At 45.6% G+C, this 24,653-nt stretch overlaps 2 protein-coding genes across 2 annotated transcripts in view; one reads left to right on the forward strand and one right to left on the reverse strand.

Annotated features, from left to right (window-relative positions):
- Positions 1-902: 902 nt before the first annotated feature.
- FK (Ergosterol biosynthesis ERG4/ERG24 family) overlaps positions 903-24,653 on the reverse strand; it is a 159,328-nt gene continuing 135,577 nt past the window's right edge. The window contains exons 11-13 of the mRNA XM_086514160.1: positions 2,228-2,347; positions 1,316-1,390; positions 903-1,218 (exon numbers count right to left, since the gene is read on the reverse strand). Of these exons, the coding sequence (XP_086370286.1) occupies positions 1,065-1,218; positions 1,316-1,390; positions 2,228-2,347 (349 nt within the window). The 3' untranslated portion in view covers positions 903-1,064. The remainder of the gene's footprint in view (positions 1,219-1,315; positions 1,391-2,227; positions 2,348-24,653) is intronic.
- LOC147455381 (uncharacterized) lies at positions 18,913-21,328 on the forward strand. Its single transcript, XM_086515166.1, has 6 exons — positions 18,913-19,762; positions 19,814-20,000; positions 20,110-20,385; positions 20,541-20,886; positions 20,988-21,149; positions 21,260-21,328. The coding sequence occupies exons 1-6, from the start codon at positions 18,913-18,915 to the stop codon at positions 21,326-21,328; spliced, it is 1,890 nt and encodes a 629-aa protein (XP_086371292.1).

The raw sequence follows: 24,653 nt of genomic DNA on the forward strand, positions 1-24,653 counted from the left end.
ATCCCCCTCAACCTTTTTGGAATTTTCTTCGAGGTTGGCAGACCTCAAGAACTCTATTTTCTGCTGAATTCATGAAGTGGGTATTCTTCCAAAAAGAGTTGAAATCTTTGAATTTTTGCAGGAAATCACCCATGCAGGAGCTGGTGGGTTGTGGGCTGAGCTTGTTACCAATAGGAGTCCTGGATCAAAAATAACCGGTACAAATCCTGCTCTAGTCTGAGAGATCCATTGAAATTCCAAGCTGTCACCCTTAGTTTGGTCCCATAAGTCTCACACCGTCATGTAGGGCATCTTTCTACAATTACCACCCTTCCTTCTCTATAGAAGGCTATCTTCCCCTTTTCTCTTGCAGCTGGCATGACTTCCATCGTGTGTGCAAGCTGTGAAAGGGTGAGACCGTCGCCAAGAAAGATGCCGGTCTTCTTGAGAGTGGGCCTCTTCCTCAATAACTACTTCGCTTCAATAGAGGGGAACCGCAATGAGAGCCTCTCTTTCGATGTTTCCCCTATGCCTCCACTCTTCTTGCCAACTCTCCAACCTTTTGCATGTGTTGCATTATCTATCCTCATCAACTCCATGAGCTCCTTCAGTTCCTTGTTGACTTGGTCCCGGTTTTTGAGGCAGGTTATCCTCACATGCAAAGCCCATGTGCATCTCCGTTGTTCCTCTTCAAGCGTTAATTTGATGATAGTGAGTTGATATCTCTTGTCTTTGCCCTTCTTGGCGACCACTATCCACTTCTCCGCTTTATCCACTTTCTTTTGGGTTTTGGTATGTACTTGAAAGGGCAAAAACAAAAATTATCACAAAATGTTGTAGTAGATGGCCAGAGTTAGAGGGCCAGCGGACCATGCACAAATCTAAAAGTGAACATGTTCACAAAATTGTCTGTAAACACATGATTGTGGGCATAATTAACCAATTGGACATTAAATGGTCAAGAATTACATCAAACAGTTTAGAGTGTAATGAACCAGATTGTGGAATTTTATCAAATTGCTAACAATATTGAGAAGAATCTATCCTGTTGACTTGGAGGAACATGGTTTTTCCCATGTAAAAACCTAATATAGATATGGAAAAATTCTCCAAGGAACAGTTTTGCAATATTCCACCCACAAATCCTTGTACTTTTCTTTGCACCGAGCCTCATCTCTCCTCTCTCTCCAAAGCAATAATATGAACAGGTACAATGGATAGAAATACGGGACAAGGGAGCTGTTTTAAAAAAAAAAAAGGCAAAACAAGGTCAAAAGATAATTGATTTTGTAATCTAACGAAGGCAATTACTAATCTTTCAATGGTATGCCTGTACCTTGCACCACATGGAAGGCTGAATGAAAAAGCGAGAATGATGTCTCCAAGGTAGTTGCAATGGCGCGCTATTCCCCTAAAGTAAGAAAGCATGTAAGGTACATGCTTGAACACTGAACCCAAACCTATTACTAAATTTACTACAACACTATTTGCTTAACAGTCACAGCTACAAACTTTCTTTATTAAGCTATCAATGTCCCCTTTATGTTATGCCTCCTAACCCTAAACATGGTCTCTTTTGTGACCCACGGTTTAAGCCAAAAAGTTTATGAGATTCACGATCAAGCAAAAGATTCATCCACACAAGACTCTAACCATTCAAAGCATGAGTAGATGTGTGTGTGTGTGTGTGTGAGAGAGAGAGAGAGAGAGAGAGAGAGAGAGAGAGAGAGAAGAAGAAGAAGAAGAGAGTTGTAACGACGTAGGAAACTATCCCAAGAGACCTTAAAGATCTAGCCGACAAGGAGTTGAACTCAAGACCTGTTATTCAAGAGGGAAAGGGCAAAATCAATCTACCACACTTGGGTGATAGAAAGGTTATGCCATTTCCCTCTTGAATAACAGGTCTTGAGTTCAACTCCTCGTTGGCTAGACCTTTAAGGTCTCTTGGGATAGTTTCCTACGACGTTAAAAATCTCTTCTTCTCGGGTGTGTGTGTGTGTGCTAATAAAAAGAGAGAGAGCTTTATTAGCGTCTTCTAGAGACCAAAGCCGGCCGATAAAACAGAATGATGAATATGTGTGCGTCCCTCTGGGTATCCAGAAGAAAAGACAAAAAAGCTGAAAATAAACAAGTAGATATGAGAGAGAGAGAGAGAGAGAGAGAGAGAGAGAGAGAGAGAGACCTTATCAATATGAGATAGTGAGATGATAGAGCTACTATTATAGACAGAGTAATGATGGCTGCTCACCAATATCCTGACACCAGAAGCTTTTCTCCAACAGTTTTAGGAGGTTGACCCCATATCAATGAAGTTGGATCTTTCTTGAACAAATGTTTCTGCATATTAGCACCTCTAAACACTGCATACCTGTAAAGTGTTTTATACACCTCAAGACAAAAACACTCTCTCTCTCTCTCTCTCTCTCTCTCTCTCTCTCTCTCTCTTTTCAGCACTTCTAGATTCATTTTAGTATCTCTTTTTCGTACTCAGACATGGTACCAAATTCACAAGTTTGTGACGGATTGGTCTCATAGGTCCTTTTGGCCTTTTGAAGACGTTAATACATCATTTCATTTCATTTCTCTCGGATTTGTTTGTGTTTTTTCTATTGGGAGAAAAGGGGTTGTTTTATTTGTACATAAGAGACCCCGGGAGATCAATGGCCTATCACCAAGAGTAAGTACGAAAGATTAGTGACAATGTGTAGGCTATGTAAACATCAAGGTGGTCTATACGATGAATGTAGAATGAACCATTGTGGTGACCCTGATCCCAACAAAAAAGAATTGACAGTTGCATTCCAAGTCTGAAGAAAGACGCATCGACGCTGCTCCCCTGGCCTCAAGGAGCTGCCTGAAGAATCCCACCGATTGCGAAGAGTATGCAACAGCTCTACTCTGATGGCTATCGAAATGGTGGACATAGGGGAGGACTCTGAGCCCAAAATATGGGCACATTGAGCCTTCCACATGGTCCATAGCGTGATGTTGCATATCATGGTGAAAACCGCGTCTCCATTATAGGCTTGGACACTCCAAGCGAGAAATCAATAGCAACACATGAACAAAAACTGCAAAATCATTGAACTTGATGAGAGAGAGAGAGAGAGAGAGAGAGAGGACTCCACACGGCACAACGGATTTCCAAGCCAAGACGTAATGGACCCAACGACTGGCACCCGTTCGGTATTTCTTTATTATTACGCTCGCAAAGTACAACTCCTGAGGATCCAACTCTCTCCGAGACTCCATGTCCAAATGCTCTACGGAGAAGTGACCCCAAGGGCACTTATAAACAGTACAAGAAATGCCCAAAAGCAGAGCCCCAAAAGCACTTGATCAAAAGCACGAACTCCCAAAAGCATCTACTGCCAAAAGGTCACGAAAAGCTGCCCAAAACTGCCAACAATGCAAAACGAGGAATCCGTACAGTGTGCCACGTCATCATCTGGAGTGCAAAAGCGGCATTCCGTAGAGCCTGCCACGTTAGCATGTCAACGCAATTTACGAAACTGTAGCCAGATATCAAGCTTTTGATATTTAGGGTTTTAGGCCCCTTGAACGGTGCTCTATAAGTTGGTAGAGGTTAGGATAAAAATCCCTAACCACCACCCTCTGGTTTAGGCCCCTCGGCCACACTTTCTGGGTTCAGCTCTTCAGGGTTTCAGTTCCTCTTGTCCACTCGGCCATTTCTCTTCCAGTTGGGCACACCATGTCATCACTTTGTGACATTCCCCCCTTTTGAAAGAATTGTAATCGCCCTCCCTTACGCCTGCAAAAACAGCCAAAGGACAAAAACTTTCTTCAGTACACATCGACTCCATGTACTCATGCACCAGACTCCACCAATCCAGCACTTCTACAATGACATCAGTTACATTTCTGTCGAGGGTCTCAAATACAAATCATGATCATTATAACCTATTTAGCAATCACAGACCGCGCTGATCTTTTCACGGATGTTTTGATCTACTAAATCTTGTTACTATCAGATTCATATCCTTTCTTCTAAATCTTGTTACTATCAGATTCATATCCTTTCTTTTCACATTTCAATCCCATAAACCATGCCCATGACCATCTTCATCAGACAGTCCATCCACCTAGCATGCAATTCACAAAATCACACACTTAGTTCACATCGAATACCGTGTTTCCATCATTCAATCTAGCCAACTCATTCCAACCACAAATCTTGATGCACCTAGATCATTTTGCAACCATCTCATCTAGCCAACTCATTCCAACCACAAATCTTGATGCACCTAGATCATTTTGCAACTCATTCCAACCACAAATCTTGATGCACCTAGATCATTTTGCAACCATCTCATCCTTTCGGAACTCTTGATGCACTCACAACAGTATCCAATCATCTCATTCGGATAGACATCTTGATGCACTAGAATCTCATTCAATTCACATTCAACTCTCATTTACTTAGCCATCACATCCAAATCTCGTTGATCTCTAAAAAATGTCTAAATGCACTAAGTTCAAATCATTCATTAGGCAAAATACCGCAGACATTTCATCTTTCTCTACATGTCTCTAACAATACACATGAAAGAGATCATGTTCTTAGTTCAATCAAGGAAATTTCCGCAAAATATTGTCAGCTTGTCAGTATGTAACTGGCTCGGACACTCCAAGCGAGACATCAATACCAACATACAAACAAAACCTTCAAAATCACACAACTTTAATATATATATAGAGAGAAGAGAGTTTTAACGTCGTAGGAAACTATCCCAAGAGACCTTAAAGATCTAGCCGACGAGGAGTTGAACTCAAGACCTGTTATTCAAGAGGGAAATGGCATAACCAATCTACCACACTTGGGTGAGAGAGAGAGAGAGAGAGAGAGAGAGAGAGAGAGAGAGAGAGAGAGAGAGAGAGAGTTCCGCGCCCAAAAGCATTGGCCCCAAAGACTGGCGCTCCTTTCGGTATTTCTTTATTTATTGACCTCAGCAAGGTACAACTCCTGAGGGTCCCTGCTCTCAGACTTTGCGTCCATATGCTCTGCAGAGTGAGGCTCCAAGGGCTCTTTTATTCTCTTCTTTTTTTCTGAGAAAAAGATCCATCTATTAGTTAATGAAATTGCCCATAGGGCTGCAACGACCTCTACTAGAGAGGGCTACAACACTCATAAGAGGAGACTCTCTCAGTGAAAAAACGGCATATGTACAATGAGGCTAGATCAGGAGATGGGAGGAGGAAAAAGCCACATAGGTGGACGGTAGTGCCACCTGAGCTCCCCCCGGACCATGGTGAAGAAAGGCCCAAGGCGCCACAGTCGAAGGAACTCCTCTCTGCGCTCCAGCCTGCGGTCGGAGCTGCCCCGAAGTCTCTCGAATTGTCTCCTGAGAGTATGGATCAACTCCAGCCAAAAATCTCGAATAGTCTCTGCGGGTGGCACAAGGCGAGCCTCGAAGACGCGGAAGCAACGGACCCGCCAAATGAACCAAAGTGAGGTCACAGACGAGCTCCCAACATGCCTCTCTCTCACTGCACCACTCTTGTGGGGAATGCTCTGAAGCAGGCTGGAGTATAGGTCAACCCCCCTGTATCAGTATCATCCTGCTGGTGAAGATAGCTCAAACTGTAATGCAGGGCCCGTGAGAGTGGACCAAGCAGCTGCCCCCCAAGTGCACTGCTGTGCAGTGGAAAGAACTGGCATCAACCGAAGGACCCGAAGCCAAACCTATTGTGCCGTAGAGCAATCCCAAAGATAATGGCGCAGACTCTCCAAGGGATGGTCAGAAGCTACCCATGCTACCGAGAGACCACTGTCTACAAGCCAACTTCCCACTGCTGTATCTCTATGTGCAACCAACCACTGGAACGACGTGACTCGCTGCAACTGCCTGGCGTCCCACAACCTCGCCCGAAAAGATGACAAGAACTCAGCATTGAGACCCTCCTCTTGCCAATGAGGTGTTGTAGCACGACGAGTCTCTCTCCATGCTGCCAGTATGTGACGTCCTAGTCGAACAGTGTACTGAAAGGACGGGAAACCTGGATGGCCGGTTGAGGAGAAAGGGTCCCTCCAAAAACCACTCTCCAGGATCCCACTGCACTCGTACCAGTGGACAGCTCTCCCAAGCCCACAGCCTCCAGTGGCAAGTCTCAAGAGCTGCTGGGTCAAGATCTATGACACAAGTCCTCCCACAGATGCCCACAACTTGGATCCTCTGAAAACAACACTCTGCAACCTGTGGGGCCTCTACTGCAACTTGGTGTAAACGACCATCACCCTGTAGCTCGAAAAACGGGGAGGGTACAGTCTCTGAGCAAGCCCAAACTACGATGAGGACCTCTAATCGCGTGAAGGCCCCCATCCATCTGGGTGCTGCTGACTCAAGAGGTGTAAGCCACTCAGCTGGAACTGTCTCTGTGATGTCCTGACACATGCTTTGCACCCCTCTCATGCCCTGTAGTTGGATGCTCTGAAGCTCCTCTGACAAGCCTAAGAACTGTAGCCAGTCACCTAAAGTGCTGTAGCAGGGCTACAGTGTCACTGGCATGGGCTTAAGTCCATACTGGTGGACTCTCGCCTGGGCTGTGACACGTGGCAAGTGTTACGGATCGTGGTCTAGTGGACACCGTGGCCACATCACCACCACCTCAGTTAGGAGATAGGCTTAGCTAGATTGGGATATCTGCCAGCTCTTGGTGGCTCTTGGAAGAGACATATGAGTGGTTGGTTCCAGTTGTCGGTACGCATCATCATCTCCTTTTGGTGGTCCGTCGTCTAGGGTCCATTATCTTCAGTTTTACACAGCACGTCTGCACCATCCATGCACAATTGAGCCTCGACACCCCCACTATACCTATGAGATTTGGGTTGGACCTGAGTGCGCTGCCATGCCAGAGTCTATATCATTTTCCTTGAGTTTGCCGATGTTCATGTTGTTCATGTTCAGGTTTTGCTGAGTCGTACTGTTGTTGCTCTATTGTTCTTTGTCTTTTGTGTTTGCGTTTGTGGAGTGAGATATCACGCACGTTGCACTGAGAAGCACCCACTATAGAGGACACGACACATTATGTCCGCTACAAGTGCTCTCATTTTTGGCGATCACGGTGGGACCTCAACTGAAGTTTCACTCCACTAAGTCTAGGAGCTAGCTCGTCTAAGCTCTCGCATGTGTTGGTCTGGACTAGAGTAGTCCAGCTTGGCTATACAACTCAATACTAGACCAGCTAGTCTAGTCTCTCGTCTTGGTCTAAGTCTCTCATCCTAGTCTAGTAGTCTCTAGGCTGGGTCTAGTCCTCTCTCAGGCTGGGTCTAGTCCTCTCTCTAGGCTAGGTCTAGTCCTCTCTCGTCCAGGTCTAGCCAGGAGGTCTAGTCACTCGCCATGGTCTAGTGGAGTCTGGACCAGTGTGAGGTAAAGGTCTTCGTGTACAAGTGCTCAAAGCTTTGGTGGGTTTTTGGTTACTGCATGACACATACAAGGCAGTCAAAAGAGCGACAAAGTCCACTACTGAGTCCCTTGAAGTACTACCACAGGAAGCGTCAACCCTTTTTGCCAAGCAGAAGTCCACCAACCCCATTACCCCTACCTTCTCCCTCAACCAGTTCTACACCTCCCCAATCACCCCATCAATAAACTTCTCACCCACTGTGTTACAGCCAGCTTCGGTGCAACAAGCTCTTGCACAGACAACCATGGAAGAGCTCACTAGTGTCCTTAGCTAAGGTGAATAGTAAGTTTCCGATTTTCAAAGGTCTCTCCACAGAAGATGCTGACGACCATGCCCAGAGGTTTGTTTCTCTCTGCAGAGATCGTGGCTCAACCGAGAAGATGCCTACTTAGTACTCTTCCCATCTACCTTGGATGGATTAGCAGACAAGTGGTACAATCAGATTGCAGAGAACCACTTTACTACTTGGGCTACATTAAGACAAAAATTTTGTGAAGCTTTCAGGCCAGGCCATTTCCAAGAAAAGGTTCTGGATGAGTTGGCCAACCTGCTGCTTCAGCCCAAAGAGACTTTTGCAGAACTCATGACCCGAACAAAGTCTTTGGTCGCCAAGCTTCCCCAGCCACCACGTGAGTTTATGGTCAAGAAATGGGTAGAGAAGACTCTTCCAAAGACTTCTCAGCAAAAACTCAGGGAGAATTTCCGACCTAATGCCACCCTGGAGGGGGCAAGGAAGCTGTTCATCGACTCCCCTCAGGTAGAGACCCCCTCAGTGTTGTTGGAAAGTCCTTCTGATCCTTTAACTTCTTTACGTAGGAAACTGGAAGCCCTAAAGTTACAGCGAGCTCTTCCAGAGGAGAGGTCCTTCTCTCTTAGAGAGGAGAAGCCTCCACATCACGAAGCATTGGAACAGATCAAGCGCGAGCTAGAAGAGCTTAAGTCTCAGCAAGAGACTAAGGCTATGGTTTGGTGTAGCTCGTGCCGCTCTCCAAGGCACCCTCCACATGAATGCCCCCTTCTGGTTTACTGCCACTTCTGTGAAAAGTCTGGACACGAGGACAAGGATTGCTACTATCTCAAGGGATTGCGACAAATGCAGCAAAGTCTTGGTCCTACTCTTCATCACGGGCCACCACCTGCGTCCAACATGGTTTCCCCCTATGGCCATCCAAACCACATGCCACCTTTGCTGACAGCCCCTCCTATGCAAGGTATGCAGAGCACTTTTCCCTGTCAGAGCTTTTGTCATACTCATGCTCCCTCATCACCTCAAAGCTTCTATGCCTCCACCTCCAACTCCGTGATCCAGGAGCAAGGACCGCCTCGCCCTTCGTCTCACCCTATGAATCGACCCATTTTGTACTACAGATGTGGGGAATAAAGACATTACCAAAGCAAATGTACTTGCCATAAGGGACCCCTCCCTATCTTCATTGCCCTCAAACGAAGGATCACTACAGTAAGGATTGCCCTAAATTTCGCGCATTCACGACTTCGAACCCAAGTCAAAGCCAAAATGAGTTTACCTTTCCCAAGCTCAATTTGATAGCAGTTAGCTCCATTCCTCAGCCGGCCCCTTCCCCCCATGTGGTTACCCCTCAAGATAAGCCGCAGTTGGTAGAGGAGCTAGCGGGCGTCCTCACTCGGGCCCAAAGAGCCGCTCTCGGTCTTAGCCTTCCAGCACATTCAACTCCCCCACACATTCTCACAACAGTGGATACCATGCCTTCAGCTGTTGACAAGCCATCACCCAGTGACAAGCAAGAATCCAAATCTTTGCTCTCTGATATTGATGAAGCCTTCTTGGAAGAAGTTTCCGATCTACAGAAGATCAAGGTACCAGAGAAACCACTGGTAGACAAAGAAAAGCTTACGGCATAGACAATCTTGAAGAACACCTTCCAACAAGTGTCCCTCTATAACATGTTGCGGCTAGATACGAGTTTTAGAAGTGACACCCTTGCTGTTATTCAGCCACTTTATCACGGAGCAAGTCCTAGTGGCGAGCACCTCCCAATGCGACCATCAAAGTCCTATATGATATCCCATCCCGCTGCTTCCCTCACTGACTACAGAAGCCGTCACAAGACGGGCACCACGTGCCAATAGAAAAGAACAGACTGAATAGACTTTTAACACTTCAATGACAACTGAACTGAAAGAGAGAGATGACACGCGACACGAAGTGGCGGAATTCCACCCCAAAGATCATTGGCCCCAAACCTTGGCGCCCCTTTCGGTATTTCTTTATATTGCATCAACACAGTACAAGCCGGTACTCCAGACTCTGCCCCTTCTCCAGGAAGCATGCCAGAGAATGAGCCCTAGCCTCATATTTAAAGGCCCTTGGCCTGAAAAGCAGTTACAGTGAAAAGCCTTCAAAACTCAAAAGCATCTAGTCCAAAAGCAATGCTCAAAAGTTGCCAGCATAAAATCCGGAATTCCGTACAGCTGCCACGTCAGCAATCAACGCAAAAAGCGAAAATCCGTACAGCATGACACATCATCAGTCAGCGTGATTTTCAGAAATCTGCCACGTTATCAGCTAGCTTCGCAATTCTTTTGTGCGTGTGTGATTCTTTATGTCACTTGGGGCCCCATCGGACGGGGTCCCCATAAGTTGGTAGGACTTCTTCTTCTGTTACTTGTTCTTCTTAGGGTTTAGGTCCCTCGACCGGCATTTGTAAGTTGGCTCCATTCTATAGGGCTTTGACATGTCATCAGTTTGTTACATCTCCCCTTCTTGAAAGAGAGTAATCGTCCGCGATTACAGCATATCTGCAAAACAGCTCAAGTTAGATTAACAAAAAAATCCGAGGGACATTCCGAGGGACAATCAGTTTGCTCTTTTTGTCAAGGAGTTAGCTTCTCCTTTCGGCTCTTTTGATAAGGAGTTAGCTTCTCCTTTCGTCCAGATCGGAACTCTTGATATTCCGGCATAAAATTAACCATCACACCTAGACCCTACTGAGCTTCCACAGGTGTCTTGATACACTAAAATTACATACACAGGCAATCTTATCCAATTACGAATATTCACTGGTTGGCACATCACAATGCAAAACAAATGCTCACATATGCATGTTTCAAGACATAGAAACATAAAGTCGCTGATGAGCACTCCTCCCGCATGACCTAACAAGGTCCGGGCCGAGAGATATTCAACAACTCCCTCATCACTCCTCCCGCATAACCTAAAAAGGTCCGAGCCGTGAGATATAGAGGCCTTTTACAACCAAACGCCCCCCTGAGCAGCCTGCGTCGTTTGGAGGAGCTGAGAGTAACCACTGCTCAGACTTCTTAATACTCCTCCCGCATAACCATCCAGTTCTGGGCCGGGAGTACCACAACAACAATACTCCCCCCGAGGGTCCGGGCCATGAGTATGAATAAGCATTCTCAAACATCATTTCTCACTACTCCACCCAGGAGTAAACTCACCAATCGTTGAAACCAGTATTACAACTCGAGTCAGACAATTCAAATTGGCACCAAGACAAGTTCAAAACAAATACCATCCATTTCAAACAAATTCCAAACAGGACCACCAAACAAGTTGTCAAACACATTTCAAACTGAAAAAGCAATCTCGACATTAGTCGAGCTCGAAAAGTGGACTAACTTTCCATCCTGAACCTGCACCAAAAATTAGGGTTAGGTTCATTCCATAAGGTCGTTGCCAAGCACAACACGGTCCATCAGCTCTTGGACAGATAGTGTTTCTTTGGCGGCGATGGTAGTCCCAAGATAGCAATCGTACTGGACCTCCAAGGTCATATGCTCGTGAAGAGACGTCTACTAGGAGATGTCGAGAAATTTCAAGTTATAATCTGCTAGGGTTTCCATGGCAAGCACCCACCTTTGCCAGTAGTTGCACTCCAAAGGAAGATGTCAGAAACCATATAACTTCGAGTAAATTTTTTTCTTCAAAGCTTGCCAAGTACTTGGAGTATGCTGCTTGGTAGTTGTAGACATCAACATCTTCATGGCACTGCTTCTGAAAAAAACAGTGACTTAAAACAAATCTGGATCCTTCTCTTGCAAGTGATCTTAATTGGCTTATGCCCTGTAAGACATGAGCGGTGAAGACGGGAGCGCGCTCGATGCGCGATGAAGTAAGGGTGGGAGTGGCTAATAAGCCCGGGTTGGATGGCGAAGATACCTCGAATAAAATTCCAATAGCTTTGTCTGCTCTTTGGTAGGACCGGTATGCTTTCAGAAAAGCACACGCCTGATGCTCTGATACCACCGTCACAAGACGCGCACCACGTGCCAATAGAAAAGAACAGACTAAACAGACTTTTGAAACTTCAATGACAACTGAACTGAAAGAGAGAGACGACATGCGACACGAAGTGGCAGAATTCCACCCCAGAGAGTATTGGCCCCAAACCTTGGCGCCCCTTTCGGTATATCTTTATATTGCATCAACACAGTACAAGCCGGTACTCCAGACTCTGCACCTTCTCCAGGAAGCATGCCAAAGAATGAGCTCTAGCCTCATATTTAAAGGCCCTTGGCCTGAAAAGCAGTTACAATGAAAAGCCTTCAAAACTCAAAAGCATCTGGTCCAAAAGCAATGCTCAAAAGCTGCTAGCGTAAAATCCGGAATTCCGTACAGCTTCTACGTCAGCAATTAGCGCAAAACAAGGAAATCCGTACAGCATACCACATCATCAGCCAGTGTGATTTTCGGAAATTTGCCACGTCATCAGTCAGCTTCGCAATTCTTTTGTGTGTGTGTGAGTCTTGCTTTATTTTAATTCTTTATGTCACTTGGGGGCCCATCGGACAAGGTCCCCATAAGTTGGTAGGACTTCTTCTTCTGTTAATTGTTCTTCTTAGGGTTTAGGCCCCTCGGCCGGCATTTGTAAGTTGGCTCCATTCTATAGGGCTTTGACATATCATCAGTTTGTTACAGAAGCCCTCGTCTCATTGTGTTTGTCTTGGGGAGGCAATTCTCAGGAGTGATAGTGTATGGTGGATCTGGCATCAACCTGATGCCCGAGTTCATTATGTTAGCTCTAGGTCTACAGCCTACTCTCCCTACTCTCTTCACAGTTACATTGGCCGACCAGCGGACAGTCTAGCTAGTGGGCATAGTGGATAGTGTGCCTCTGAAGGTACAAGACTTTACTTTTAACTTGGATTTTGTTGTGGTTCGTCTTCCCCAGGTTGAGGGCCGATTTCCCTTGCTCATCGGTAGACCATGGCTGCGACACACTAAAGCACTTCATGATTGGGGAAACAACGCCATGTGGATACATACTCCTGGCTCCCCGATGCAACCCATTTGCCTAGGAGGCATGGATCCTGTCGTGCAACATAGTTCTTTGTCCCTAGCAACCAGCCTTGAATTGGAACAACATACTCCACTTGACAGGTGAGACGAGGATCTGTTGGAGTGGTTGGACGCTACCAAATCCATGCCTTGTTATAGAGTCTCTATTCACTCTTTGCCTGAAGGTACACCCTCTTCCAATGTTTCCACAGTAACTAAACCTAATGAGCCACCTAAGCCAGCTCAAAGGTTGAAGGTCACAAAAGCTACTCCCCATGCGCCCTTGGTGGAAGCCTTTGGATTTAGTGAGCCTATGAAGAATCATAGAAGCTGGAAGAAATCTCCTCTACAAGAGTTCACCCCCCCTCAAACATCAGCCCCATTGGTGTCTGCTTCTCCGACCAGGAAAAAGCTCTCCTATGTGTCTAGCGAACTCCCTTTACAGAGCTCCCTCAAGACGGGATACAACAAAAAAATAATGTATATTTCAAGCTTGATGAATTCCGTGCTCATGATATCTCTCTGCTCATGGACATTCCCAACCACACCCCTCTACCCTCGCCCCTTCACCTCTCTCTTCCTCCTCATCCCTACCACCCCCTACCAATCGTTGCCTCCAGCATAAGCTGCATCGAACTGCTGTATGAAGGTCAAAGCCTTTAATTGGTCCTCAGTTCCTCTGAAAGTTTCAAACTTCACTCCCTGCCCACCTTCCTTGTAATCCTTAGGCTGACTCAAAGGAGCCACATTATCATAAAAGGGTGCCTGTAACAGTGGTGTTCCATGAGTGTTCATTCCAGCACTCGCATCAATTGTTTTCCCAGTCATATCTGCATTTTGTACGTATGGCTGCGAAAAACCAGCCATACCAAATTGTGTTCCAGGCACTCGAAACTAGCCATAGGCACCCTGAAAACCTAGTTGGACACCCATGTTCGTGTACATAGGGTTACCCATGCCTGTTTGCATTGTCCCGAACACATTCCCTGGCATATAACCTGTGGAAGGTCCAGCCATAGCTTGAAACACTGAACCACCTCCAAAATAACCAGGATAAGTATTAGGTAATGGAAGGGTCTGACGCATAGCCTGTTCATTGCTCCCTTGACCATTCACAAACGGTTCCTGTCCAGCTAAAGCAAGTTGCTTTGGATCATTGGACACCGCTAGTTGCTCAACCACATGGGCTTTCCCTCGAACATCCTGAGTCCTCTGCGCATTGGAAATCTCCTTTTCCTGCAACGGCTCAGTCATGCCCTGTGTAGGAGGCTGTAAGAATTCCTGCATCCTTGGGTTGTTAGCCAACTGCTGAAACATGTCCATGCAACAACGCAGTTGAGTTCTAAACAACCTGTCCTCTTCTTAAAGAGATGAAGGAATTTTCTCTGTGCCATGTGAGGAAGATCCCTCTTCAGGTACTTGGTCTCTCTTCTCTGCCATATCGACAAGCTCTATGTTGCTTTCACCCACAACAATCCACGCTGCCCTTTTGGAAGAAAAAGTGACTATCCCGTCGATGGAACCATATAACCGGCCTATACAACGTAGAGGGCGGTACTATTACAATTACCTGTTAACTTTACACAGAGCACTGAGAAGGGAAGAGAACACAGTTGCGTCCAACGACTAGAATGTCACTGCGCACACGAGACCGACACCCTGTAGGCCCCAAAGACTGGCGCCCCTTTCGGTATTTCTTTAATTTAGAGAGCGGGAATTACAAAAAGAGAGTCCTTGGAAGATAACACCTGCATCCAGCTAGTACGCTCCAGATTCGGCAGAATTTCGGCAACATAACGGTACCGAAATTAATCTGAATCAGTTTCCAAGCTCAAGACTCTATCCCACTGGCGTTATCCCTCAGTCGGGAGCACAAAACAGTAAATTCCAGGTCGCTGTAATTTCTGGTTCAGTCCTGTTTTTGACCTGATTTGGGCACACGACGGTCCCTACACTGTTCCCTGCACCTTGGGCTTGGTGCCCCTTGATTCTGGAAGCATCCCGGGCACAAAACAGTCTCAAAATAGAGTAAAAACAGCAAGCAAACAGTGCTGAATTTACCGCGCAATCGAGAGGTTATCACCCTCTCGTGGACCTGCTTTGGTGCAGCAGCTAGCTACACCGGTTCCTGTGCAAAGAGGCTCTTGCCTCGGCATGAAAGCATATTTCCCCACAGCTGTACATAGGTCAAATGAGAAGCCCACTAGTGGGGCATAACCTACTGTTCGTAGGGGAGAAAGAGAGCAGTATGTAACGTGCGGGGCATCACTCCCGTCACCATACTGTGCATAGAGGGCAAGGTAAGCATTCCATAGCTACTGTACCTGCTACAATCCACCTGAGGCTGAAAATGGCGCCCCCTTTGTTGATATGCAGCTCGTTTTTGCCTCCCAGAGTGGCAGAATCGCTCACAGGCTGACACGTCGCCGAGTTTCCGAGTTTGGGCTTTCCCTGCTAAAAATATCTCAACTGGTGCGTCAGTTGACTTGGCAGCAGAGCAATAAAATGTTCCCCTTGTCATTCCAGAGCTAATGACGCGAACACATTTTCCGGTAAAAAATAGCAGTTCCCTAAATTTTAGGAGATGCTTCCATGGCGTCCCTATCGGTCTCCTGACCATCATTGAAGACTACCATTTGACCAACATCTACAATGTGGATTAATTTACTGGCCCCTTTCAACTTATAAAGTTGCAGTGACTTGACGAGTGGCCCAAATTCCAGTTTGGCACACACGAGCTTCCATACTCATCAGAATTCAGTGCTAACTGGCCCGGGCAGTCCCTGTCTGACCAACCTAGATCCCCGATGTGAGAAACCCATTTGGCTGCAGCCGTTTCACACTGGCCATGCAATGTCCACTTGCACCTTTTCAAGGGTTTTGGGACAAACAAGTAAAAATAAAATAAATATATCTAATACTTATTTACGGAAGGCAACAGGAAAAAATACACCTCCTGGTGACACACCACACCCTTGAAATACTGCAAGCGACCTCGCTTGCATGCCAATAATACATGCGGATATCTCCTGATATCACATATATTCTATGATGGGAATCCAAGATATACATGCTTCCGGAAATGTAGCATTGGACGATTAAACAATCCCACCAACCTAGCTACGACACATATATCAAGCATAGAAGTCTTCTAGTGTACTCTTGAGCACAAACTTCTCTAGCTAAATTCTGTATGTAAAGAGTAGATACAATTGCTTAACTACTCTCTTGAGCATCATGAACCATGCTCTTGCCTTGCTCTAAAAAGGCTGCATCAAGTCACTGTGGGTTCCATCTGAAAGGCTTCAAGATACAATTGCAATAGCTGAGGTGAATCAACCAATTCAGAGTCTTCCATCCATTTGGCATCTAACGATGGATAGTTTTTGAACTTCACCAAATAGCGTCTTGCAACTTTTCCTCTAACTTTTCTTTCTTTATGTGCCAATATGTGTTCAGGAACAAGGATTTCATCCAATTCTTCCACTTCGGGTTGTTCCTCATCAAGCATATTCTCTGGCACATCACCAACAAAGGGCCTTAGAAGGCTGACATGAAAAGCATTATGCATTTTCCAGCCTTCTGGTAGCTTTAACCTGTAAGCTACATCGCTGATCTTTTCTGAAATCTGAAAAGGACCATAATATCACATACTGAGCTTAGGAAACAAGCGTTCCTTGCCTTTCCTTTTCCTTAACCTGGCCTTTTCAAAGCGCAAAAGTACCCAATCACCAAGTGAAAATACAAGTTCACGACGGTGACGATCAGCAACTTTCTTTTGCTTAGCCTGAGTCTTCTCAAGAGCAATCTTTATCTTCCTGTATGTTTCATCCATATCTTGCACATACTTGTCTGCCTCAAATATCTTGTCCTTAGTCTGCAAAATGGGCGGGACTTTCTTTCCTCCTTCCACTATCTCAAATGGTGCCTTACCTGTTGACGTATGCACAACGTTATTGTAAGCATATTCAACCAATGGGAGATGGTGTTCCCAAGTTGCCTTGTGCTCTGAGACATAACATTTGAGCAGGTCCAAGACAGTAGAATTTGCCTCTTCTGACTGTCCATCAGTTTGCGGATGAAACGAAGAAGAGAACTTGAGCGTAGTACCTATGTTCTCAAACAATGCCTTCCAGAAAAGACTCGTCATACGTGGATCCCTGTCACTGACAATTGACTGAGGCATCCCATGATATTTAAAGATATTGCTCATGAAGATTTTGACCATGTGTTCTGGCTTTATCTTCTTCCTAACAGGAATGAAATGGGCCTGCTTACTGAACCTACAAATGATAGTCCAAATCCCATCATTTCCTGTTTGCGTCCTTGGAAGATCAAAGATAAAGTCCATTGCTATACTTTCCCATGGCCTATCAAGGATCGGCAATGGCTGCAACAATCCCGGTTGCTTTTGTCTGTCAAATTTGACTTTTTGGCATACTAAGCATGATCTTACAAATGTGTCAACATCTTGACGCAAAGCTGGCCAATAGAAGAATGCCTCAACCCCTTTCACTGTCGCATCAATTCCACAATGCCCAGCATAAGGTGGAGCATGACTTTCCATCAAAATCTTTGGCCGTAACTGTTTAGTAACGTATAACTTTCCATGCATCATGAGAAAGTCATTCTTAAGCATATAGTGCTCATGATATTGCCCATCAACAAGCTGGGCATAGATCCTTGCAAAATTTGAATCTTCAGCAAATAGCGTCCTTGGAAGATAACACCTGCATCCAGCTAGTACGCTCCAGATTCGGCAGAATTTCGGCAACATAACGGTACCGAAATTAATCTGAATCAGTTTCCAAGCTCAAGACTCTATCCCACTGGCGTTATCCCTCAGTCGGGAGCACAAAACAGTAAATTCCAGGTCGCTGTAATTTCTGGTTCAGTCCTGTTTTTGACCTGATTTGGGCACACGACGGTCCCTACACTGTTCCCTGCACCTTGGGCTTGGTGCCCCTTGATTCTGGAAGCATCCCGGGCACAAAACAATCTCAAAACAGAGTAAAAACAGCAAGCAAACAGTGCTGAATTTACCGCGCAATCGAGAGGTTATCACCCTCTCGTGGACCTGCTTTGGTGCAGCAGCTAGCTACACCGGTTCCTGTGCAAAGAGGCTCTTGCCTCGACATGAAAGCATATTTCTCCACAACTGTACATAGGTCAAATGAGAAGCCCACTAGTGGGGCATAACATACTGTACGTAGGGGAGAAAGAGAGCAGTATGTAGCGTGTGGGGCATCACTCCCGTTACCATACTATGCATAGAGGGCAAGGTAAGCATTCCATAGCTTCTGTACTTGCTACAATCCACCTGAGGCTGAAAATGGCGCCCCCTTTGTTGATATGCAGCTCGTTTTTGCCTCCCAGAGTGGCAGAATCGCTCACAAGCTGACACGTCGCCCAGTTTCCGAGTTTGGGCTTTCCCTGCTAAAAATATCTCAACTGGTGCGTCAGTTGACTTGGCAGCAGAACAATAAAATGTTCCCCTTGTCATTCCAGAGCTAATGACGCGAACACATTTTCCGGTCAAAAATAGCAGTTCCCTAAATTTTAGGAGATGCTTCCATGGCATCCCTATCGGTCTCCTGACCATCATTGAAGACTACCATTTGACCAACATCTACAATGTGGGTTAATTTACTGGCCCCTTTCAACTTATAAAGTTGCAGTGACTTGACGAGTGGCCCAAATTCCAGTTTGGCACACACGAGCTTCCATACTCATCAGAATTCAGTGCTAACTGGCCAACGTTGATGTATACGTACGTACGGATCCGATCTGTACCGTACGGCCGTACTGTACGGATCCGTACGCGTACGGATCAATCCGTGCGTGAGTATTTTTTTTTTCTTGGTTTTCGGGAATTCGCCAGCCGACGAGTGTATTTTTTTAGGGCGTCTATATGATGGGCCTGGCCATTTGATGTTTGGCTAATATTAAAGTCCCAAAGATTACAGATTACAGAGAGCGAAAAACACACGATTCCAGAGAGCGAAAAACAGAGAGCAGAGAGCGAAAAACAGAGAGCAGGAAAACGCAGAGCAACGCAGGAGCAAGCTGCAACACGCAAGGTAAAGACTGAGCACCCCTCTCTCTCTTTCTCTCTCGCTCTCTCCCTCCCTATTCTCTCTCTCCGCGTCACGCGAGACCTTCATGCTTATTTTTTTTCATATGTATTGCGCACTTGCAATGTGCAGACAGAAATCTTAGGAGCCAACATGCCTAAGCCATGCAACCCGTATTGGAAGGAGCACACCAATGTCATCCGCATCATCAACACGCCAGGGCAAGCTGGGACTGGTACGCGACGATGGCAATGCAAGTACTGTAACTTTCAGCTCACCAGTACCATTTCTCGCATGGTTAAGCACTTGACAAGCATTGGCACAACCAATAACCGTGGAGGGTGCAAGGAAGTACCAAAGGACATTAAGGATAAGTTGATTGCTGAATGTTTTCCAGCAATGTCTGCAGCGGAAAAGGTGAAAGGTAGTCAGAAGACACAGGATGCTCTCCATGATGCTCTTGTGGGAGACTTGGGTGGTTCCTCTTCACAGGTTCAGGAGGAGCAGCTCTCTGGTAGTAGAAAGAGGGCTCGTACCATGCATGTCGATGTGGAGGATGATGAAGAGATGCATGCACCGAGGCAGAGTCAGACTACCTTGCCTTCTCGAGTGGCCTCTCTTTCTTGGGTAAAGGAGCGCCAGAAAGTGGCTGAAATGGAGATTGCTCGCACTCTCATTGAGTGCAACATCTCCTTTCATGTCTTGAGGACTGAGCAGTGGAAGAGAATGGTCAGAGCCATAGCCCAGGTTGGATACACAGAATCTTGGTCGGGATTGGAATACACTAAGATGCGGACTACTATGCTTGATGAGCAGAAAGCATTGATAGATAAGGCATTGGTACCAGTGAAGGCAGGTTGGGGACAGTTTGGGTGCACCATCATTTCAGATGGCTGGAGTGACATTCGTAGGCGACACATCATTAATATTCTTGTGTCGTCTTGCCTTGGCACATACTTCTTGCGTGCTGTTGATGCAGGAAAGGCTGGAGAGCGGATTACAGGTGAGTTTATCTATAAGCACATCCGGTAGGCTATACTTGAGGTTGGCCCAGAGAATGTGGTGCAGGTTGTTACTGACAATGCCTCCAATTGCAAGGCTATGGGTGAGATGATTGAGGCCGAGTTTAACAACATTGTCTGGACTCCATGTGCACCTCATTGTCTTGACTTGTTGATGGAGTACATAGGGAAGTTAACATGGGTGTCGCCTATTGTTTCTGATGCCACAAAAATGACTACGTTTTTCCGCAAAAAGCACCAGGCATTGGCTATCTTTAGGAGTCACAGTACACTTGACATGGTGCGGCCCTCAAAGACCAGATTTGCATATATGTATCTTGTGTTGCAGAGACTATGCATTGAAGGATCCACTTCTACACACAGTAGTGGACCCGAAGTGGAGAGATATGCGTCACGCGCAGGAGGAGTCCACTAGATACATACAGCGGCGGGTGCTTGATGAGTCCTTCTGGATGGAGGTGCAGGGTTTGATCGCAGCATTGCAGCCAGTTTATGTGTTGCTACGCGTCACAGACATGGAGGGCTCCACCATCGGCCTAGTCTATCATCTCTTCCATGAGATGAAGACACACATCAAAGGCTGTAGATCATTGGCGCTGGATCGGTATGTACTTACTACTATGTACATTGTACTTGTTTCCGTAATGATTAATGATTAATCTATATAGTGTAATACTATAATGTATTGCACCTTGTTGATTCCATAGTGTCAAGACTCAAAATTCAGCCTATTAACTAATGTTCATTGTTGAGTTACAGCCGAGAAGAGATCTTGGCTATTGTAGATAAGCGATGGACATTTATGAGTAGGCCCATTCATGCGATGGCTGCATTGCTTCATCCTTTCTACAAGAAGCCAGAACTCTTTAATGAGAGGAGTCTGCTAAAAGGCAAGGATGAGTACATTGGTAGAATGTTTGAGGAAGATGATCAGCTGGACATTGATGCAGAGATCGCTAGCTATGAGAATAATTTAGGGCCATCATTTAATAGAGCTGTGGTGTTGAGGCCAGAGGCAACGAAATTCTCTCTTACATGGTGGCAGAGTTATGGAAGACAAGGTCTTCCGAAGCTCACTCGTATCGCTTTACGTCTCCTCTCACAGGTAAAGTTTTCTATCGTTACATTTTGCGTACATGGTTCATTGTGCATTGTCTATGACCATGTCCATTGTAATTTGTCACCATTGACACATGCCACATGCAGGATTGCTCTGCTGGTGCATGCGAGCGCAATTGGAGCGCTTATTCACTTATTCACACGAAGATCCGCAATCGACTTAGCACTACACAACTAGAGAGATTGGTCTATTGCCGAGCAAATATGAAGCTTGTGCGAGATTACCACGCTTTGGGGACACCCAAGCAGGTTTGAAAGTTGAAACTTTGGGCTAGCATAACGCGTTTGTATACGCAAATATTCGTAATTACTACTTTCTACACTGTTAATAATACGAATTGTATTTTGTTATTTAACAGGCAGATCCATCAAAATTGCACTTGGTATCGGAGGAGAGTGTAGAGGAGACTGAGCAGCAGCAGCAGTAGCTTGTGAGGAACCAGCAGGAGGAGATTATTCGCATGCTACACAGAGAGCTGGAGAGTGTGGATCGACGTGTGACGAGGTCACGTGCACGAGTTCTCAGTCTTCCGCTAGTCGGGCGAGATGCAGATCCAGAGATTGTACGACGAGAGACCATTCGTCGAGGAAAGCTTCTTGTCCGTACTCCTCGGAGACGGGCAAATGAGGCTGTTTCTCTCATTCAGCCTACGGAGGATGATGATCGAGGACAGCAGAGTATGATGGCAGAGCCAGAGTATGATGAAGAGGGCAACGTCCTCACAGATGGGGACTTGCTCTCTTCAGCAGAGTCATCATCCTCATCTGATGAGGAGTTTTGAGATTCAGAGAGTAGAGTCCTGAGTCTAGATTCCAGACAGTTTGTTATTGCTTAGTCTTTGTTACTTTTGAGTCTTGACATCAGACATTTGTTACTTGTATGCTCTAGTATGAGCCTTTTTTGGTTGACACAGTTTTGTATGTGGACCATGATCCATCTTTTCTCGCAGTATGCCATATGGTACAATGTGCTTTTAGTATTGCCGCTTGCGGCTCAATGCTCGGATTTATAATTTGTGTCAAGTATGATGTATCTGATGTGTGTTTTGAAATTAGTACATGCAAAGTGGTTTGTTTTGGTTCTTGAATGTTTGAGGTCTCTTAAATGTAGAAAAGTGTTGAATGTCCTATTTTTACCAATGGTACGTATTTTTACGTACATAAAAAATTTTCCTGTACGAAACAACGTACAGTACGTACATATACAGAATGTACAGTACGTACACATCAACCTTGTAACTGGCCCGAGCAGTCCCTGTCTGGCCGACCTAGATCCCCGATGTGAGAAACCCATTTGGCTGCAGCCGTTTCACACTGGCCATGCAATGTCCACTTACACCTTTTCAAGGGTTTTGGGACAAACAAGTAAAAATTAAATAAATATATCTAATACTTATTTACGGAAGGTAACAGGAAAAAATACACCTCCTGGTGACAATAGCCCCATTTAGATTTACATCAGCATCTTGTACCAGATTGTGCAATCAATAGTAGACCACTCTCGCCGTCGAGAGTGGGGCCCTTGGAGGAGGGTTTTACAACGTCTCTGGTGTCGTATTCTCTTCCCTCTCTATCTCTGAGTCTCATGCACTTTCATTCACAGTGTCCATTCACTTTGTTTGTGTCAATTGAACTCTCTCATTAAAGAACGGAAGGCTCTTCCTTCCCTAAGAAAAAGGAACCTTGAGCACAGTTCGGAGCACTCGTCTTGAGCACAGTTCAACATTCATTCTGTTGCACCTTACATGGGAATTCTTTACCTGTATCCAGCTAGATACCACCTGTTTTGGCCAAATTTTGGCACCATAACAACCCCAAAACTTGCGCGAAACCAATTTTGCTAGAACTCACTTCCACTGGCATAAACCCTCTGATTCCTGCCAAAAAAAACAGTAAATGCAGCACGCTGTATTTACTGGTTTTTGCCCTGCTTTCAGCCTTTAAACAATTTCCGAGGTGTCCTCTGTCGGTGGGGCACTATTCCCAATTGTTCTCGCGTTCGTATGGCTAAAAAACAGTCAAATTACAGCGTATACAAAGCGCTGAAAATGCACCTGTACGATGAGGTTATGACGCTCACTGGTGTCTACTTTGGAGTAGCAATTAGCTACCCCTGTTCCTGCTCAAGGAGGCTCTTGCCTCAGCAGAAAAGCATGAAACCACATAGATGTACATCAGTCAAATGAAGAGCTCTCTTGTGGGACATCACATAACTGCACGTAGGGGGGAGAGAGAGCAATGTGTAGTGTGCAGGGCATCACTCCTAGCACCACAATGTACATGAGAGGGAAAGAAAGCACTCCATAGCTCTTAACCTGTGACAAGTTCTCAATGAAGCATCCCCCAGCATAAATCGAGCGCCCCCTCTTCTGCGCTTGACCTGTAATGCATCTATGAACAAATAGATGCAAAAGGGGAAGATTTTAATGGCTACCAAAACCTGTGTATCGCTGAAAACGCAGCAAAACAGCCCTATAGACACGCATCTGATGCCCTCCAATGCTGAAAATGAGTCCCTCGGACCTAGATAAAGTCATGGGAAGCTCAAAAATGGAGAGAAATGGCTGAAAATCACAGTTATCAGTCTCCAAAACTGCTCCAAAATGTCAGTTACGAGTTCTATTCTCCCAGACTTTGGTAAATTGACCAAAAAGTGCCACTTGACACTCGTACATGCAATTTCCCCGCGTTGGGCTTCCTGCTTAAAAATCTCTCAATTGGTGCTTCAGTTGACTTTGCAGCAGAGTAATAAAATGTTCCCCTTGTCATACCGAAGGTAATGACGCGAACACATTTCACGGCCCAAAATAGCAGTTCCCTAAATTTTAGGGGATGCTTCCGTTGGACTCCCATTGGTCATCTGACCATCAATGCCCACTGGGACCGCATCCAGAAATGCAATGTAGCCGAGCTATCGGGTACTTTCCTTTGGTGACTCCAACTTGACATTGTACCTTTATTGAGTTCACTTCCTAGTATCAACCAACTTGCTAAGTGCGACGGGGGGACCTACATGATCTTGCATTGAGCCTAGACATCCTCTTACTATACGAATTCCAGTGCCGACCAACTTCCCGTCTGCGGGTGAAACTACCGTTCACATTGGCCATACAATGTCCGACCATTTGCAACTTCAAAAAGAGTGTCTCAAAAATTAAACAAAAATCATTGGAAAGAAACCAACAACTAAGGTTAGCAGTTGCCACGTCCTCGTGACATACCCCCCTCTTGAAATCGCAAACGTCCTCGATTGCATGCAATCAATACATGCCACTGATGATCTTGTGTTGTTAGCACTCTTTTATCATCCTATGTATTCGCAAGAAAGGTCGTGACACATAAATACAAATGACTTAATGGTACCTTCATACTTTTGTCATTTCCGTCTATTACACCGAATTCATATGTACATATGATGTGCTAGCTCTATCATTATCCCTCCTTTACACACGTTGGGTTGGGGCATAAGTAGGCTATAACCCAAAGACCTCAAGGTAAAGCTGCAATACATTTGGTGACTCTGATAGTTCATGCTCTTCCATCCACTTTCCATCCATAGGTGGATAGTTCTTGAACTTCACCACATAGCATCTTGCAACCTGTCCCTTAACATTTTACATGTGCAAGAGGCTCTTGCCTCTGCAAACGAGCATACTTCCACAACACTGTAGCGTACTACCCATGACCAAGTAAGCTCAAATTTCAAGATGATTTACCAATGCGTTATGAGTGGGATGGAAACACACACAACGC

This window comes from Adiantum capillus-veneris, chromosome 6 (genome assembly GCF_014529385.1).
Source record: "Adiantum capillus-veneris isolate H3 chromosome 6, ASM1452938v2, whole genome shotgun sequence".
NCBI classification, from domain to species: domain Eukaryota; kingdom Viridiplantae; phylum Streptophyta; class Polypodiopsida; order Polypodiales; family Pteridaceae; genus Adiantum; species Adiantum capillus-veneris.